The following is a 19,409-nucleotide window of genomic DNA, read 5'->3' on the forward strand; positions in this document are numbered from 1 at the left end:
ATTTTCTATTTAGTCTAACCACTGTATTATAGGGAACACTCAGTTCTCTTGTCATTTTCTATTTAGTCTAACCACTGTATTATAGGGAACACTCAGTTTCTCTTGTCATTTTCTATTTAGTCTAACCACTGTATTATAGGGAACACTCAGTTCTCTTGTCATTTTCTATTTAGTCTAACCACTGTATTATAGGGAACACTCAGTTCTCTTGTCATTTTCTATTTAGTCTAACCACTGTATTATAGGGAACACTCAGTTTCTCTTGTCATTTTCTATTTAGTCTAACCACTGTATTATAGGGAACACTCAGTTTCTCTTGTCATTTTCTATTTAGTCTAACCACTGTATTATAGGGAACACTCAGTTCCTCTTGTCATTTTCTATTTAGTCTAACCACTGTATTATAGGGAACACTCAGTTTCTCTTGTCATTTTCTATTTAGTCTAACCACTGTATTATAGGGAACACTCAGTTCTCTTGTCATTTTCTATTTAGTCTAACCACTGTATTATAGGGAACACTCAGTTCTCTTGTCATTTTCTATTTAGTCTAACCACTGTATTATAGTCTAACCACTGTATTATAGGAACACTCAGTTCTCTTGTCATTTTCTATTTAGTCTAACCACTGTATTATAGGGAACACTCAGTTCTCTTGTCATTTTCTATTTAGTCTAACCACTGTATTATAGGGAACACTCAGTTCTCTTGTCATTTTCTATTTAGTCTAACCACTGTATTATAGGGAACACTCAGTTCTCTTGTCATTTTCTATTTAGTCTAACCACTGTATTATAGGGAACACTCAGTTCTCTTGTCATTTTCTATTTAGTCACAACCGCTGCTTAACTGCAACGCAACTGAGTTTCAAACCCCAGGTTGAATACATGCAATATTTGCAGTATTTCATTTAGATTTTCCCCCTCTTGACTTTTTTAAAATCTGGGAAGCAAACTGAATAATTGTCAGAACTTATTTAGAATCTTTTCTCAACCGCCGCTCAGCCATGCAAGCGAAACATTTCAAACACAGTGGCTGCTTAAACACCTCAGTGCAAAGTGTCCCAAATTCAACGAAGTTAAACTGCCGGGTAATGTGGATGACCTGCTACTTAGTTTCCGGGACGCACCTCCCCCTTGATAAATACAGACGGTACTCACTTCACACACCTTGACTTTTTCCATATTGTGCTGTTTTACAGCCTGAATTTAAAGTGTATTACATTTAGATATTTTGTCACTGGCTTGCACACAATAACTCTTAATGTCAAAGTGGAATTATGTTTTTCAATTTTTTTACAAATAAATAAAAAATGAAAAAATGAAATGTCTTGAGTCAATAACTAAGCCTAAAAAGTAATGCAATAAGTTTCATGGACTCACTCTGCAATAATACTGCTTTTTTATTTTATAAAAAAAAAATGTTTTCCTTTTTCTCCAATTTCGTGGTATCCAATTGGTAGTAGTTACAGTCTTGTCTTATCGCTGCAACTCCCATACGGACTCAGGAGAGGCGAAGGTCGAGAGCCATGCGTCCTCTGAAACACAACCCAACCAAGCCGCACTGCTTCTTGACACAACGCACATCCAACCCAGAAGCCAGCTGCACCAATGTGTCGGAGGAAACACCATACACCTGGCGACCTGGTCAGCGTGCACTGCGTCCGGCCCGCCACAGGAGTCGCTAGTGCGCGATGAGACAAGGATATCCCTGCCGGCCAAACCCTCCCTAACCAGGACGACGCTGGGCCAATTGTGCGTCGCCCCATGGACCTCCCGGTCGCGGCCAGCTGCTACAGAGCCTGGGCTCGAACCCAGAGTCTCTGGTGGCACAGCCACAGAGTTGGCAATAATACTGCTTAACATGGTTTTTGAATGACTACTTCATCTCTGTACCCCAGTCGTAAGGTCCCTCAGTCAACATTGAATATCCCTTTGAGAATGATGAAGTTATTAATTCCACTTTGAATGATGTATCAATAATTCACTCAGTCACTACAAAGATACAGAGGTCCTTCCTAACTCAGTTGCCGGAGAGGAAGGAAACTGCTCAGGAAAATGAGGCCAATTTTGGCTTAAAAACAGTTAGAATTGAATGGCTGTGATAGGAGAAAACTGAGGATGGATTAACAACATTGTATAGTAGTTACTCCACAATACTAACCTAATTGACAGAGTGAAGAAAGCCTGTACAGAATAAAAAATATTCCAAAACATGCATACTGTTGGCAACAAGGCACTAAAGTAATACTGCAAAAAATATGGCAAAGCAATTAACCTTTTGTTCTTAATACAAAGTGTTATGTTTGGGCCAAATCCAAAACAACACATTACTGAGCACCACTCTCCATATTTTCAAGCACAGCAGTGAATGCATCATGTTATGGGTTTGCTTGTAATTGTTAAGGACTGGGAACTTTTCAGGATAAAAGATAAATGGAATGTAGATAAGAACAGGCAAAATCCTAAAGGAAAACCTTGTTAAGTCTCCTTTCCACCAGACACTGGGTGATGAATTCACCTTTCAGCATGACAATAACCTAAAATACAAGGCCATATCTACACTGGAGTTGCTTACCAAGAAGACGGTGAATGTTCCTGAGTGGCTGAGTTACAGTTTTGACTTAAATTTGTCTGAAAATGGTTGTCTAGCAATGACCAACAACCAATTTCAAATCAAATCAAATCGAATTTTATTTGTCACATACACATGGTTAGCAGATGTTAATGCGAGTGTAGCGAAATGCTTGTGCTTCTAGTTCCGACAATGCAGTAATAACCAACAAGTAATCTAACTAACAATTCCTAAACTACTGTCTTATACACAGTGTAAGGGGATAAAGAATATGTACATAAGGATATATGAATGAGTGATGGTACAGAGCAGCATAGGCAAGATACAGTAGATGGTATTGAGTACAGTATATACATATGAGATGAGTATGTAAACAAAGTGGCATAGTTAAAGTGGCTAGTGATACATGTATTACATAAGGATGCAGTCGATGATATAGAGTACAGTATATACGTATGCATATGAGATGAATAATGTAGGGTAAGTAACATTATATAAGGTAGCATTGTTTAAAGTGGCTAGTGATATATTTACATAATTTCCCATCAATTCCCATTATTAAATTGGCTGGAGTTGAGTCAGTGTCAGTGTGTTGGCAGCAGCCACTCAATGTTAGTGTTGGCTGTTTAACAGTCTGATGGTCTTGAGATAGAAGCTGTTTTTCAGTCTCTCGGTCCCAGCTTTGATGCACCTGTACTGACCTCGCCTTCTGGATGATAGCGGGGTGAACAGGCAGTGGCTCGGGTGGTTTATGTCCTTGATGATCTTTATGGCCTTCCTGTAACATCGGGTGGTGTAGGTGTCCTGGAGGGCAGGTAGTTTGCCCCCGGTGATGCGTTGTGCAGACCTCACTACCCTCTGGAGAGCCTTACGGTTGAGGGCGGAGCAGTTGCCGTACCAGGCGGTGATACAGCCCGCCAGGATGCTCTCGATTGTGCATCTGTAGAAGTTTGTGAGTGCTTTTGGTGACAAGCCGAATTACTTCAGCCTCCTGAGGTTGAAGAGGCGCTGCTGCGCCTTCTTCACGATGCTGTCTGTGTGAGTGGACCAATTCAGTTTGTCTGTGATGTGTATGCCGAGGAACTTAAAACTTGCTACCCTTTCCACTACTGTTCCATCGATGTGGATAGGGGGGTGTTCCCTCTGCTGTTTCCTGAAGTCCACAATCATCTCCTTAGTTTTGTTGACGTTGAGTGTGAGGTTATTTTCCTGACACCACACTCCGAGGGCCCTCACCTCCTCCCTGTAGGCCGTCTCGTCGTTGTTGGTAATCAAGCCTACCACTGTTGTGTCGTCCGCAAACTTGATGATTGAGTTGGAGCGTGCGTGGCCACGCAGTCGTGGGTGAACAGGGAGTACAGGAGAGGGCTCAGAACGCACCCTTGTGGGGCCCCGTGTTGAGGATCAGCGGGGAGGAGATGTTGTTGCCTACCCTCACCATCTGGGGCGGCCCGTCAGGAAGTCCAGTACCCAGTTGCACAGGGCGGGGTCGAGACCCAGGGTCTCGAGCTTGATGACTGAGCTTGGAGGGTAGTATGGTGTTGAATGCCGAGCTGTAGTCGATGAACAGCATTCTCACATAGGTATTCCTCTTGTCCAGATGGGTTAGGGCAGTGTGCAGTGTGGTTGAGATTGCATCATCTGTGGACCTATTTGGGCGGTAAGCAAATTGGAGTGGGTCTAGGGTGTCAGGTAGGGTGGAGGTGATATGGTCCTTGACTAGTCTCTCAAAGCACTTCATGATGACGGAAGTGAGTGCTACGGGGCGGTAGTCGTTTAGCTCAGTTACCTTAGCTTTCTTGGGAACAGGAACAATGGTGGCCCTCTTGAAGCATGTGGGAACAGCAGACTGGTATAGGGATTGATTGAATATGTCCGTAAACACAACGGCCAGCTGGTCTGCGCATGCTCTGAGGGCGCGGCTGGGGATGCCGTCTGGGCCTGCAGCCTTGCGAGGGTTAACACGTTTAAATGTCTTACTCACCTCGGCTGCAGTGAAGGAGAGACCGCATGTTTTCGTTGCAGGCCGTGTCAGTGGCACTGTATTGTCCTCAAAGCGGGCAAAAAAGTTATTTAGTCTGCCTGGGAGCAAGACATCCTGGTCCGTGACTGGGCTGGATTTCTTCCTGTAGTCCGTGATTGACTGTAGACCCTGCCACATGCCTCTTGTGTCTGAGCCGTTGAATTGAGATTCTACTTTGTCTCTGTACTGACGCTTAGCTTGTTTGATAGCCTTGCGGAGGGAATAGCTGCACTGTTTGTATTCGGTCATGTTACCAGACACCTTGCCCTGATTAAAAGCAGTGGTTCGCGCTTTCAGTTTCACGCGAATGCTGCCATCAATCCACGGTTTCTGGTTAGGGAATCTTTTAATCGTTGCTATGGGAACGACATCTTCAACGCACGTTCTAATGAACTCGCACACCGAATCAGCGTATTTGTCAATGTTGTTATCTGACGCTTGTCTGAAACATATTCCAGTCCACGTGATGGAAGTAGTCTTGGAGTGTGGAGTCAGCTTGGTCGGACCAGCGTTGGACAGACCTCAGCGTGGGAGCCTCTAGTTTTAGTTTCTGTCTGTAGGCAGGGATCAACAAAATGGAGTCGTGGTCAGCTTTTCCGAAAGGGGGGCGGGGCAGGGCCTTATATGCGTCGCGGAAGTTAGAGTAACAAAGATCCAAGGTTTTTCCACCCCTGGTTGCGCAATCGATATGCTGATAAAATTTAGGGAGTCTTGTTTTCAGATTAGCCTTGTTAAAATCCCCAGCTACAATGAATGCAGCCTCCGGATAAATGGTTTCCAGTTTGCAAAGAGTTAAATAAAGTTTGTTCAGAGCCATCGATGTGTCTGCTTGGGGGGGGATATATACGGCTGTGATTATAATCGAAGAGAATTCTCTTGGTAGATAATGCGGTCTACATTTGATTGTGAGGAATTATAAATCAGGTGAACAGAAGGATTTGAGTTCCTGTATGTTTCTTTCATCACACCATGTCTCGTTAGCCATAAGGCATACGCCCCCGCCCCTCTTCTTACCAGAAAGGTGTCTGTTTCTGTCGGCACGATGCGTGGAGAAACCCGTTGGCTGCACCGCTTCGGATAGCGTCTCTCCAGTGAGCCATGTTTCCGTGAAGCACAGAACGTTACAGTCTCTGATTTCCCTCTGGAATGCTACCCTTGCTCGGATTTCATCAACCTTGTTGTCAAGAGACTGGACATTGGCAAGAAGAATGCTAGGGAGTGGTGCACGGTGTGCCCGTCTCCGGAGTCTGACCAGAAGACCGCCTCGTTTCCCTCTTTTTCGGAGTCGTCTTTTTGGGTCGCTGCATGCGATCCATTCCGTTGTCCTGTTTGTAAGGCAGTACACAGGATCCGCGTCGCGAAAAACATATTCTTGGTCGTACTGATGGTGAGTTGACGCTGATCTTATATTCAGTAGTTCTTCTCGACTGTATGTAATGAAACCTAAGATGACCTGGGGTACTAATGTAAGAAATAACACGTAAAAAAACAAAAAACTGCATAGTTTCCTAGGAACGCGAAGCGAGGCGGCCATCTCTGTCGGCGCCGGAAGTTAATTTGACAGAGCATGGAGAACTTTGAAAATAATAATGATAAATGTTGCACAATCCAGGTGTGGAAAGCTCTTAAGAACTTACCCAGAAAGACTCACAGCTGTAATCACTGCCAAATGTGATTCTAACACGTATTAACGCAGGTGGTTGAATACTTACAGTTGAAGTCGGAAGTTTACATAAACTTAGGTTGGAGTCATTAAAACTTATTTTTCAACCACTCCACAAATTTCTTGTTAACAAACTATTGTTTTGGCAAGTAGGTTAGGACATCTACTTTGTGCATGAGACAAGCAATTTTCTCAACAATTGTTTACAGACAGATTATTTCACATACAATTCACTCTATCACAATTCCAGTGGGTCAGAAGTTTACATCCACTAAGTTGACTGTGCCTTTAAACAGCTTGGAAAATTTCAGAAAATTATGTCATGGCTTTAGAAGCTTCTCATAGGCAAATTTATATAATTTGAGTCAATTGGAGGTGTGCATGTGGATGTATTTCAAGGCCTACCTTCAAACTCAGTGCCTCTTTGCTTGACATCATGGGAAAATAAAAATGAATCAGCCATGACCTCAGAAAAAGAATTGTAGACCTCCACAAGTCTGGTTCATCCTTGGGAGCCATTTCCAAACGCCTGAAGGTACCACTTTCATCTGTACAAACAATAGTACACAAGTATAAACACCATGGGAACACACAGCTGTCATACCGCTCAGGAAGGAGACACGTTCTGTCTCCTAGAAAAGAATGTACTTTGGTGTGCAAAGTGCGAATCAATCCCAGAACAACAGCAAAGGACCTTGTCAAGATGCTGGAGGAAACCGGTACAAAAGTATCTATATCCACAGTAAAACGAGTCCTATATCGACATGACCTGAAAGACCGCTCAGCAAGGAAGAAGCCACTGCTCCAGTTTGCAACTGCACATGGGGACAAAGATTGTACTTTTTGGAGAAATGTCCTCTGGTTTGATGAAACAAAAATAGAACTGTTTGGCCATAATGACCATCGTTATGTTTGGAGGAAAGAGGGGGAGGCTTGCAAGCCGAAGAACACCAGTCCCTTCTGCTTTGCTGCAGGAGGGACTGGTGCACTTCACAAAATAGATGGCATCAAAGATGAAGAAAATTATGTGGATATATTGAGGCAACATCTCAAGACATCAGTCAGGAAGTTAAAGCTTGGTTGCAAATGGGTCTTCCAAATGGACAATGACCCCAAGCATACTTCCAAAGTTGTGGCAAAATGGCTTAAGGACAATAAAGTCAAGGTATTGGAGTGGCCATCACAAAGCCCTGATCTCAATCCTATAGAAAATGTGTTGGCAGAACTGAAAAAGCGTGTGCGGGCAAGGAGGCCTAAAGACCTGACTCAGTTACACCAGCTCTGTCAGGAGGAATGGGCCAAAATTCACCCAACTTATTGTGGGAAGCTTGTGGAATGCTATCTGAAACGTTTGACCCAAGTTAAACAATTTAATGGCAATGCTACCAAATACTAATTGAGTGTATGTACATTTCTGACCCACTGGGAATGTGATTAAAGACATTAAAGCTGAAATAAATCATTCTCTATGCTATTATTCTGACATTTCACATTCTTAAAATAAAGTGGTGATTCTAATTGACCTAAGACGAGGAATGTTTACTGGGATTAAATGTCAGGAATTGTGAAAAACTGAGTTTAAATGTATTTGGCTAAGGTGTATGTACATTTCTGACTTCAACTGTTTCTCGTCAAGATATATTAGTGTTTTATTAGTCTTTTTATTTTTTTATTTTACTAATGTTAGAATTTGTAGGGGTGTGAATTCTGAAGGTACTGTATAACATCTCCATTATTGTCCTATAACATCTTTCAATACTGGACCAAGGGAGTTGTCTGTCAGGGGAGTCGGCAAGCGTGAATGTATGTGGGTATCAACGTATCAGTGTTTGTCTATGTTACAGTTGGCATCGGCAGTGAACAGCTTGGCAATTAATTAACCATGACCAGAGAGGAATGGGGGAGGAGGGGTGAATTAAAGTAGGTGGCTGAGAGGAGTGCTGGGAGGAGGTGCAGTGGGGGAGGTATGAGGGTGGAGGGGGTGGAGAACAGACTGTAAATAAAGCCCCTATAGGAAGACGGTGGGGTGCTAAATGAAGCCACAGTCACAAATATTCACCACCTAGAATGCTGAGACAATTAGGCCACATTCACACCGGCAGACCCTGATACGTTCCCACCGCCAGACCCTGATACGTTCACAACGCCAGACCCTGATACGTTCACACCGCCAGACCCTGATACGTTCCCACCGCCAGACCCTGATACGTTCACACCGTCAGACCCTGATACGTTCACAAAGCCAGACCCTGATACGTTCCCACCGCCAGACCCTGATACGTTCACACCGTCAGACCCTGATACGTTCCCACCGCCAGACCCTGATACGTTCACACCGCCAGACCCTGATACGTTCACACCGTCAGACCCTGATACGTTCACACTGTCAGACCCTGATACGTTCACAAAGCCAGACCCTGATACGTTCACAACGCCAGACCCTGATACGTACACATTGCCAGACCCTGATACGTACACATTGCCAGACCCTGATACGTTCACACCGTCAGACCCTGATACGTTCACACCGGCAGACCCTGATACGTTCACACCGCCAGACCCTGATACGTTCACAACGCCAGACCCTGATACGTTCCCACCGCCAGACCCTGATACGTTCCCACCGCCAGACCCTGATACGTTCCCACCGGCAGACCCTGATACGTTCACACCGTCAGACCCTGATACGTTCCCACCGGCAGACCCTGATACGTTCACACCGTCAGACCCTGATACGTTCCCACCGCCAGACCCTGATACGTTCCCACCGGCAGACCCTGATACGTTCACACTGTCAGACCCTGATACGTTCACAACGCCAGACCCTGATATGTTCCCACCGTCAGACCCTGATACGTTCACAACGCCAGACCCTGATACGTTCACACCTCCAGACCCTGATATGTTCACAACGCCAGACCCTGATACGTTCACAATGCCAGACCCTGATACGTTCACAATGCCAGACCCTGATACGTTCACAACGTCAGACCCTGATACGTTCACAACGCCAGACCCTGATACGTTCCCACCGCCAGACCCTGATACGTACCCACCGACAGACCCTGATACGTTCACACCGCCAGACCCTGATACGTTCTCAACGCCAGACCCTGATACGTTCATACCGCCAGACCCTGATATGTTCCCACCGTCAGACCCTGATACGTTCACAACGCCCGACCCTGATACGTTCCCACCGCCAGACTCTGATACGTTCACAACGCCAGACCCTGATACGTTCCCACCGCCAGACCCTGATACGTTCACACCGTCAGACCCTGATACGTTCACAACGCCAGACCCTGATACGTTCACACCGCCAGACCCTGATACGTTCACAACGCCAGACCCTGATACGTTCACACCGGCAGACCCTGATACGTTCCCACCGTCAGACCCTGATACGTTCCCACCGTCAGACCCTGATACGTTCCCACCGTCAGACCCTGATACATTCACAACGCCCGACCCTGATACGTTCACAACGCCAGACCCTGATACGTTCACACCGGCAGACCCTGATACGTTCACACCGGCAGACCCTGATACGTTCCCACCGTCAGACCCTGATACGTTCCCACCGCCAGAACCTGATACGTTCCCACCGTCAGACCCTGATACGTTCACACCGCCAGACCCTGATACGTTCACAACGCCAGACCCTGATACGTTCACACCGGCAGACCCTGATACGTTCACACCGGCAGACCCTGATACGTTCACACCGGCAGACCCTGATACGTTCACACCGGCAGACCCTGATACGTTCACAACGTCAGACCCTGATACGTTCACAACGCCAGACCCTGATACGTTCACACCGACAGACCCTGATACGTTCCCACCGCCAGACCCTGATACGTTCACACCGCCAGACCCTGATACGTTCCCACCGCCAGACCCTGATACGTTCACACCGTCAGACCCTGATACGTTCACAAAGCCAGACCCTGATACGTTCCCACCGCCAGACCCTGATATCGTTCACACCGTCAGACCCTGATACGTTCCCACCGCCAGACCCTGATACGTTCACACCGCCAGACCCTGATACGTTCACACCGTCAGACCCTGATACGTTCACACTGTCAGACCCTGATACGTTCACAAAGCCAGACCCTGATACGTTCACAACGCCAGACCCTGATACGTACACATTGCCAGACCCTGATACGTACACATTGCCAGACCCTGATACGTTCACACCGTCAGACCCTGATACGTTCACACCGCAGACCCTGATACGTTCACACCGCCAGACCCTGATACGTTCACAACGCCAGACCCTGATACGTTCCCACCGCCAGACCCTGATACGTTCCCACCGCCAGACCCTGATACGTTCCCACCGGCAGACCCTGATACGTTCACACCGTCCAGACCCTGATACGTTCCCACCGGCAGACCCTGATACGTTCACACCGTCAGACCCTGATACGTTCCCACCGCCAGACCCTGATACGTTCCCACCGGCAGACCCTGATACGTTCACACTGTCAGACCCTGATACGTTCACAACGCCAGACCCTGATATGTTCCCACCGTCAGACCCTGATACGTTCACAACGCCAGACCCTGATACGTTCACACCTCCAGACCCTGATATGTTCACAACGCCAGACCCTGATACGTTCACAATGCCAGACCCTGATACGTTCACAATGCCAGACCCTGATACGTTCACAACGTCAGACCCTGATACGTTCACAACGCCAGACCCTGATACGTTCCCACCGCCAGACCCTGATACGTACCCACCGACAGACCCTGATACGTTCACACCGCCAGACCCTGATACGTTCTCAACGCCAGACCCTGATACGTTCATACCGCCCAGACCCTGATATGTTCCCACCGTCAGACCCTGATACGTTCACAACGCCCGACCCTGATACGTTCCCACCGCCAGACTCTGATCGTTCACAACGCCAGACCCTGATACGTTCCCACCGCCAGACCCTGATACGTTCACACCGTGATACGTTCACAACGCCAGACCCTGATACGTTCACACCGCCAGACCCTGATACGTTCACAACGCCAGACCCTGATACGTTCACACCGGCAGACCCTGATACGTTCCCACCGTCAGACCCTGATACGTTCCCACCGTCAGACCCTGATACGTTCCCACCGTCAGACCCTGATACATTCACAACGCCCGACCCTGATACGTTCACAACGCCAGACCCTGATACGTTCACACCGGCAGACCCTGATACGTTCACACCGGCAGACCCTGATACGTTCCCACCGTCAGACCCTGATACGTTCCCACCGCCAGAACCTGATACGTTCCCACCGTCAGACCCTGATACGTTCACACCGCCAGACCCTGATACGTTCACAACGCCAGACCCTGATACGTTCACACCGGCAGACCCTGATACGTTCACACCGGCAGACCCTGATACGTTCACACCGGCAGACCCTGATACGTTCACAACGTCAGACCCTGATACGTTCACAACGCCAGACCCTGATACGTTCACACCGACAGACCCTGATACGTTCCCACCGCCAGACCCTGATACGTTCCCACCGCCAGACCCTGATACGTTCACACCGTCAGACCCTGATACGTTCACAAAGCCAGACCCTGATACGTTCCCACCGCCAGACCCTGATACGTTCACACCGTCAGACCCTGATACGTTCCCACCGCCAGACCCTGATACGTTCACACCGCCAGACCCTGATACGTTCACACCGTCAGACCCTGATACGTTCACACTGTCAGACCCTGATACGTTCACAAAGCCAGACCCTGATACGTTCACAACGCCAGACCCTGATCGTACACATTGCCAGACCCTGATCGTACACATTGCCAGACCCTGATACGTTCACACCGTCAGACCCTGATACGTTCACACCGGCAGACCCTGATACGTTCACACCGCCAGACCCTGATACGTTCACAACGCCAGACCCTGATACGTTCCCACCGCCAGACCCTGATACGTTCCCACCGCCAGACCCTGATACGTTCCCACCGGCAGACCCTGATACGTTCACACCGCCAGACCCTGATACGTTCCCACCGGCAGACCCTGATACGTTCACACCGTCAGACCCTGATACGTTCCCACCGCCAGACCCTGATACGTTCCCACCGGCAGACCCTGATACGTTCACACTGTCAGACCCTGATACGTTCACAACGCCAGACCCTGATATGTTCCCACCGTCAGACCCTGATACGTTCACAACGCCAGACCCTGATACGTTCACACCTCCAGACCCTGATATGTTCACAACGCCAGACCCTGATACGTTCACAATGCCAGACCCTGATACGTTCACAATGCCAGACCCTGATACGTTCACAACGTCAGACCCTGATACGTTCACAACGCCAGACCCTGATACGTTCCCACCGCCAGACCCTGATACGTTCCACCGACAGACCCTGATACGTTCACACCGCCAGACCCTGATACGTTCTCAACGCCAGACCCTGATACGTTCATACCGCCAGACCCTGATATGTTCCCACCGTCAGACCCTGATACGTTCACACCGTCAGACCCTGATACGTTCACAACGCCAGACCCTGATACGTTCACACCGCCAGACCCTGATACGTTCACAACGCCAGACCCTGATACGTTCACACCGGCAGACCCTGATACGTTCCCACCGTCAGACCCTGATACGTTCCCACTGTCAGACCCTGATACGTTCCCACCGTCAGACCCTGATACATTCACAACGCCCGACCCTGATACGTTCACAACGCCAGACCCTGATACGTTCACACCGGCAGACCCTGATACGTTCACACCGGCAGACCCTGATACGTTCCCACCGTCAGACCCTGATACGTTCCCACCGCCAGAACCTGATACGTTCCCACCGTCAGACCCTGATACGTTCACACCGCCAGACCCTGATACGTTCACAACGCCAGACCCTGATACGTTCACACCGGCAGACCCTGATACGTTCACACCGGCAGACCCTGATACGTTCACACCGGCAGACCCTGATACGTTCACACCGTCAGACCCTGATACGTTCACACTGTCAGACCCTGATACGTTCACAAAGCCAGACCCTGATACGTTCACAACGCCAGACCCTGATACGTTCACATTGCCAGACCCTGATACGTACACACCGCCAGACCCTGATACGTTCACACCGCCAGACCCTGATACGTTCACACCGGCAGACCCTGATACGTTCACACCGCCAGACCCTGATACGTTCACAACGCCAGACCCTGATACGTTCCCACCGCCAGACCCTGATACGTTCCCACCGCCAGACCCTGATACGTTCCCACCGGCAGACCCTGATACGTTCACACCGTCAGACCCTGATACGTTCCCACCGGCAGACCCTGATACGTTCACACCGTCAGACCCTGATACGTACACATTGCCAGACCCTGATACGTACACATTGCCAGACCCTGATACGTTCACACCGTCAGACCCTGATACGTTCACACCGCCAGACCCTGATACGTTCACACCGTCAGACCCTGATACGTTCACAAAGCCAGACCCTGATACGTTCACAACGCCAGACCCTGATACGTACACATTGCCAGACCCTGATACGTACACATTGCCAGACCCTGATACGTTCACACCGTCAGACCCTGATACGTTCACACCGGCAGACCCTGATACGTTCACACCGCCAGACCCTGATACGTTCACAACGCCAGACCCTGATACGTTCCCACCGCCAGACCCTGATACGTTCCCACCGCCAGACCCTGATACGTTCCCACCGGCAGACCCTGATACGTTCACACCGTCAGACCCTGATACGTTCCCACCGCCAGACCCTGATACGTTCCCACCGGCAGACCCTGATACGTTCACACCGTCAGACCCTGATACGTTCCCACCGCCAGACCCTGATACGTTCCCACCGGCAGACCCTGATACGTTCACACTGTCAGACCCTGATACGTTCACAACGCCAGACCCTGATATGTTCCCACCGTCAGACCCTGATACGTTCACAACGCCAGACCCTGATACGTTCACACCTCCAGACCCTGATATGTTCACAACGCCAGACCCTGATACGTTCACAATGCCAGACCCTGATACGTTCACAATGCCAGACCCTGATACGTTCACAATGCCAGACCCTGATACGTTCACAACGTCAGACCCTGATACGTTCACAACGCCAGACCCTGATACGTTCCCACCGCCAGACCCTGATACGTACCCACCGACAGACCCTGATACGTTCACACCGCCAGACCCTGATACGTTCTCAACGCCAGACCCTGATACGTTCACAACGCCAGACCCTGATACGTTCACAACGCCCGACCCTGATACGTTCACAACGCCAGACCCTGATACGTTCACACCGGCAGACCCTGATACGTTCACACCGGCAGACCCTGATACGTTCCCACCGTCAGACCCTGATACGTTCCCACCGCCAGAACCTGATACGTTCCCACCGTCAGACCCTGATACGTTCACACCGCCAGACCCTGATACGTTCACAACGCCAGACCCTGATACGTTCACACCGGCAGACCCTGATACGTTCACACCGGCAGACCCTGATACGTTCACACCGGCAGACCCTGATACGTTCACACCGGCAGACCCTGATACGTTCACAACGTCAGACCCTGATACGTTCACAACGCCAGACCCTGATACGTTCACACCGACAGACCCTGATACGTTCCCACCGGCAGACCCTGATACGTTCACACCGACAGACCCTGATACGTTCCCACCGTCAGACCCTGATCAATGGTCATCTTAATTCAGTCTCATCTGAAAGTTGTAAATTCTTGGTTATCTGCACGAACCCTGGCTAACAATTTGAATCAGCAATACAAAATTGGGTTTAATTATTTATTTACTAAATACCTAACTAATCACACAGAATTACACATACACATAATTAAATCATAACTTGATTACAAATTACGTCATAAAGGAAAACGTCCCTAGCGGGCAGAACAGATATGACAGCTTGTTACACAGAGGAAAAGGGCTGGGTTTGAGTGAAAGAGTGGGAAGTCTGAGGGACACAGGGAGAAGCTGTGCTAGCGTAAATACAGTATCTGATGCATTCTAAATTACCGCCCATTTGGAAAAGGAAAATGCAATAAATATTTACTCTGAGCTGCGCTTCAGTAGGTTGGTGGTAGATGGAAGGCCATGTTGCCAAACCGAGTCCTTTGAAGAATGTCTCTGGTTGTCAATTGAATACGTTATAGTAACGTTGTTGGGTGATAGACGGGATACTCTGTCTGTTCCTTCCTAACCCTCGTTGCATCTGCTGTTGCTAACTCAACGGCTAGGAGGTATCACTTCTGTAGTGAATAGGAGTTCAAAGTTCATACCATTCGGAACCAAAGCTCACGCTGATGTTGGCTTCGTTCTGTAGTTATTAACTAAACCATTCTGACATCGGACCGTCGTCCCCACATCCTCGGAACAGGAGGTTATAATGTCGTCAAGGGCTTATATAGGAAGGGAGAGGAGGGCATGTTTGAAAAGTTTTATAGCCCATGTCCCTTCACAGGGGCAGGCCACTGATTGAGCAGCCCTATCTTATGAAAACCCAAATCTCACATTTTAGAAGCTAAAATCACATTTCATCCCATCACGAATAATTGAATATTCAAACATTTAAATTGAACAACAATTCCATGTGAATCCGATAACTCTGATGTGTAGACTTTACTCTGTAAAGTGACATCATATTCATTAAGTACCACCGCATATGTTCAATTGGTCAGATTACCAGAATATAGTTTATTTCCCCCCACCTTCTGATGTTCCCAGAATCTCTATGTTAACCAAGGGGTTTTGCAAATGTAACCTCAGTAGGGTAGAGAAAGGAAAAAGGGGGTAAGAGGTATTTATGACTGTCATAAACCTATCCCCCAGGCCAACGTCATGACAGTTCCCACCCCCAGACCCTGATACGTTCCCACCGTCAGACCCTGATGGCACACTCATTAAGTGTGTGAGAGAGAGTGTGTGTTTTGTGACTCAAGGAGTCGAGAGAAGGTGGACTACATAGCTACCACCATAGCGCTAGCCTAATGATCCTTCTACCCATCCAGTCATTTAAGATCAATGGACACACACGGTGAGTGTGGGATAGATGGCCTCTTCTGGCTCAAACCTCCAGGACAAGAAAACGTGTTATATTGCATCGTGTCGACCGTGATAAAGATAAGTCAAGATCAATGTGAAGATATGAGGGAGAGTTGTGGATGGATGTGATCAGTGGCTCTCGAGAAACAAACGCATAAAGCCAGTAGAACATTTTCAAAAGATCTTAAAGCTTTACACAGGTGAATGAAATATGGCTGAAGCCTAATGATGATTTACATAAGAGTTGCCACCATATACCCTCTAAAAGTTCTTAAAGGTCATTGGACACTATCTAACAAGGCCATACAAAAACATGCATAAGACATAAAGTAAGAAACGTTTCAAAGTCTTGACACCCTGCTATCCTGCTTACATTCACATTTACATGTATGATGTCCAATTAAAGGTTTACCCTGGGTTTACTAAAAAGAGGGCTAGTTCCAGGGTGGTGGTGGTTGGCTCCAGCTCCCCCAGCCCTCCCAGAGCTGAGTCAGGAGTCTGAGGAGCCCGGCTGCGTGCTAGAGGACCAGCCCCTGGGGGGCGGGACGATCAGCCACCTTTCATGTTGCTGCCATTGATTGGGCTTCGTTGAGGAGGAGAATTGATGTTTCTTATGAAGTCGGGGATACGAGGAATAAAATCCCCCATGGCTCCTTAGGGCACAAGCTACTAAGCCCTGATCTACAGTAGATACCGTGGTTTGTGTCCATTTGTCCGAGGTAAAAGATGACTGGCTGGGGTAGTGTGTGAGTGTGTTTCTACATGTTCATTACCTAAGGTAAGGGCATTGTATAGTCTACATAAATTGATTATTGCATTGTATACGTATGCATCAGTCAAAGTGTGGGTGTGTGTGTCTCTGTGTGTGCTTGTGTGTCTGTGTGTGTGTCTGTGTGTGCTTGTTTATGTCTGTGTGTTTGGCTGTGGTCTGCATCACCAGTGTGTGTGTCTGTGTGTGTGTGTGTCTGTGTGTCTGTGTGTGTGTGTGTCTGTGTGTGTGTGTGTCTGTGTGTGTCTGTGTGTGTGTCTGTGTGTGTGTGTCTGTGTGTGTGTGTGTGTGTGTGTCTGTGTGTGTGTGTGTGTCTGTGTGTCTGTGTGTGTGTGTGTGTGTCTGTGTGTGTCTGTGTGTGTGTCTGTGTCTGTGTGTGTCTGTGTGTGTGTCTGTGTGTGTGTGTCTGTGTGTGTCTGTGTGCTTGTTTATGTCTGTGTGTTTGGCTGTGGTCTGCATCACCAGTGTGTGCCAAACCTTAAAGAATCACTCAGTGAGAGTGACTAAGGAAGGGAGATGTGAAGAAGACAAGGGGGAATGAAAATAGAGAAAAGGTGCAGTTACACACACATTCACACACATGGTAAAACATCTGACCTGTACTGTGAGCAGAATGGGGGGAAAAATCCCCAAAATGTGCAATGAGTTATATAGAGAGGAAAGTACGGAATAAGGGAAGTTTAAATGTACTTTAAACTTTTCCTAGTTTCATTTGACCCCTGAATACGCATTCTTAGTCTTTCTCCTCTGTTCTGCCACCATTCTGTTTTTCACACTGTTCCCTCTCATATTTTCTTCTGTCCCTTATGTGTAGCACAGCTCTGATCTAACGTTGGTCCTGCCTCTCTATCTTTATAACTTTCTCTCTTTCATTCAATCTGCCTCCCTCTCTTGCCAGCACACTCGCTCTCTCTTACCGTTTTTAATTAAAATCTCTCTGCATCAAGGGATTCCGTTGTAGCTGTGATTTAAATGAGAGGGTGACATAAACCTGACATTACTGTCAGACTAAAGCAAATTCCATCAATTCATGTGAAATTTGCTGTACTGGCCGTTCTCCAATAGTGTCTGTTATATATATATATATATACTGCATATGATTTTTTCCCTTACTATTCTTTTTTAAAACAAACTTGCCAAAGCAACTCTGTAATGAAATGTTACCACACACACTGCCTGCCTACTGTACCACCTTGCTGTGTGAAACAAAGCACTTTCCCCCCTCCTAGGCATTTTGCCCACCACCTTCCCCTCACCCACTGTGGACTCAGTCTTGGGTAGATGAGGTTGGGTCTTAATAAATCAGGATGTTACCACCGGCGCTAAGGCTAGTTTTGAATTAAAACTGTGAATCAGTCGAGCAGTATTATGAATTGTACCCTGCCACGAGTGAATAAAACATCACTTCTCTCCTACATTTCTTCTGAGAGTTGGGCGCGCTGTGCTGACAGTGTTATGAAAGAGTCTGGGGAGCTTAGTGCTTGCATAAAAATAATAACTCAATAGTGAGGCCCACAGCCATTAGGGTCAACAACATTATATTACACAAAACAGCTACAAGGGCTTTAGCGCTGCTGCTAGGCCAGAGTGACGTAGACACACAGGTTTCACATCGTGACACTTTGATGATGTTTGACGTTGTGTCAGTTGATGATACCAAAACACTTTCACACACAGCATGATCATTGTGATGCTGATGATCAGGTACTCTTGTCCGCTGGCTATTTTCAACACACGACTAATGTGAAACGTTTGCTCTTCAAACACAAACAATTGCTCCATATATTTAGGGCCATTCATAAAAAGAGGTGAGCAGGGGGACTTATTCCCCACCTTTCCCCTTTGATGGGCAGAAATGAAATAAATACCACCTATGAATATATTTATATGCAAAACTGTGCTTTTTGAACGCTCCTCTTGAAAGTATCACCAGGTTGAAGCGTAACAACTTGCCTACTTCAATGGCCCCTTATCGCTAATTTATGACCTTTTGGTGTCTGTGTGTACAACCGACACCGTCCCAGAGAGAGCAGGGATGAGCCAGCAGATGAAAATGAGCCCCGTGGAGCATAGCGAATAGGAAGCGCTTCAGTCAGAGGATGACTAACTGCAATTCAATCTTACAGCTTTTCACAAGCAAACTTATGAATGCTAATTGTTTCATAATTGAAGGTGTTGGCGGACTCACTTCACTGACTGTGGTGATGCAAATGAAGCCCTCTGGCACTCGTAACTACTGCCACAGAAAACTCAGGCGGGTTTGACCTGG

General features: G+C 47.6%; 2 protein-coding genes across 2 annotated transcripts in view; one reads left to right on the forward strand and one right to left on the reverse strand.

Annotated features, from left to right (window-relative positions):
- LOC115110475 (activating transcription factor 7-interacting protein 1-like) overlaps positions 1 to 19,409 on the forward strand; it is a 62,958-nt gene that overhangs the window by 32,271 nt on the left and 11,278 nt on the right. The window lies entirely within an intron of this gene.
- On the reverse strand, positions 8,350 to 15,017 carry LOC135563653 (uncharacterized PE-PGRS family protein PE_PGRS54-like). Its single transcript, XM_065006738.1, has 17 exons — positions 14,978 to 15,017; positions 14,610 to 14,762; positions 14,466 to 14,522; positions 14,130 to 14,354; positions 13,554 to 13,898; positions 12,882 to 13,178; positions 12,690 to 12,794; positions 12,355 to 12,579; positions 12,064 to 12,147; positions 11,118 to 11,621; positions 10,709 to 11,005; positions 10,349 to 10,477; positions 10,156 to 10,236; positions 9,628 to 9,924; positions 9,004 to 9,540; positions 8,636 to 8,796; positions 8,350 to 8,388 (listed from the first exon to the last, which is right to left on the reverse strand). Exons 1-17 carry the CDS (start codon positions 15,015 to 15,017, stop codon positions 8,350 to 8,352), a joined length of 3,576 nt encoding a protein of 1,191 aa, XP_064862810.1.

The sequence above is a fragment of the Oncorhynchus nerka genome, linkage group LG21, assembly GCF_034236695.1.
Source record: "Oncorhynchus nerka isolate Pitt River linkage group LG21, Oner_Uvic_2.0, whole genome shotgun sequence".
Classification (NCBI taxonomy): Eukaryota; Metazoa; Chordata; class Actinopteri; order Salmoniformes; family Salmonidae; genus Oncorhynchus; species Oncorhynchus nerka.

Excerpts from the sequence above, each read along its gene's own strand:
- LOC135563653 (XM_065006738.1), bottom strand. The coding sequence starts at position 15,017 with ATGACCATTGATCAGGGTCTGACGGTGGGAACGTATCAGG. Across the intron at positions 13,899-14,129 it reads GAACGTATCAGGGTCTGGCG|GGTCTGCCGGTGTGAACGTA; the intron begins GTGGGAACGTAT and ends TGAACGTATCAG. Across the intron at positions 12,148-12,354 it reads GAACGTATCAGGGTCTGGCG|GGTCTGCCGGTGTGAACGTA; the intron begins GTGGGAACGTAT and ends TGAACGTATCAG.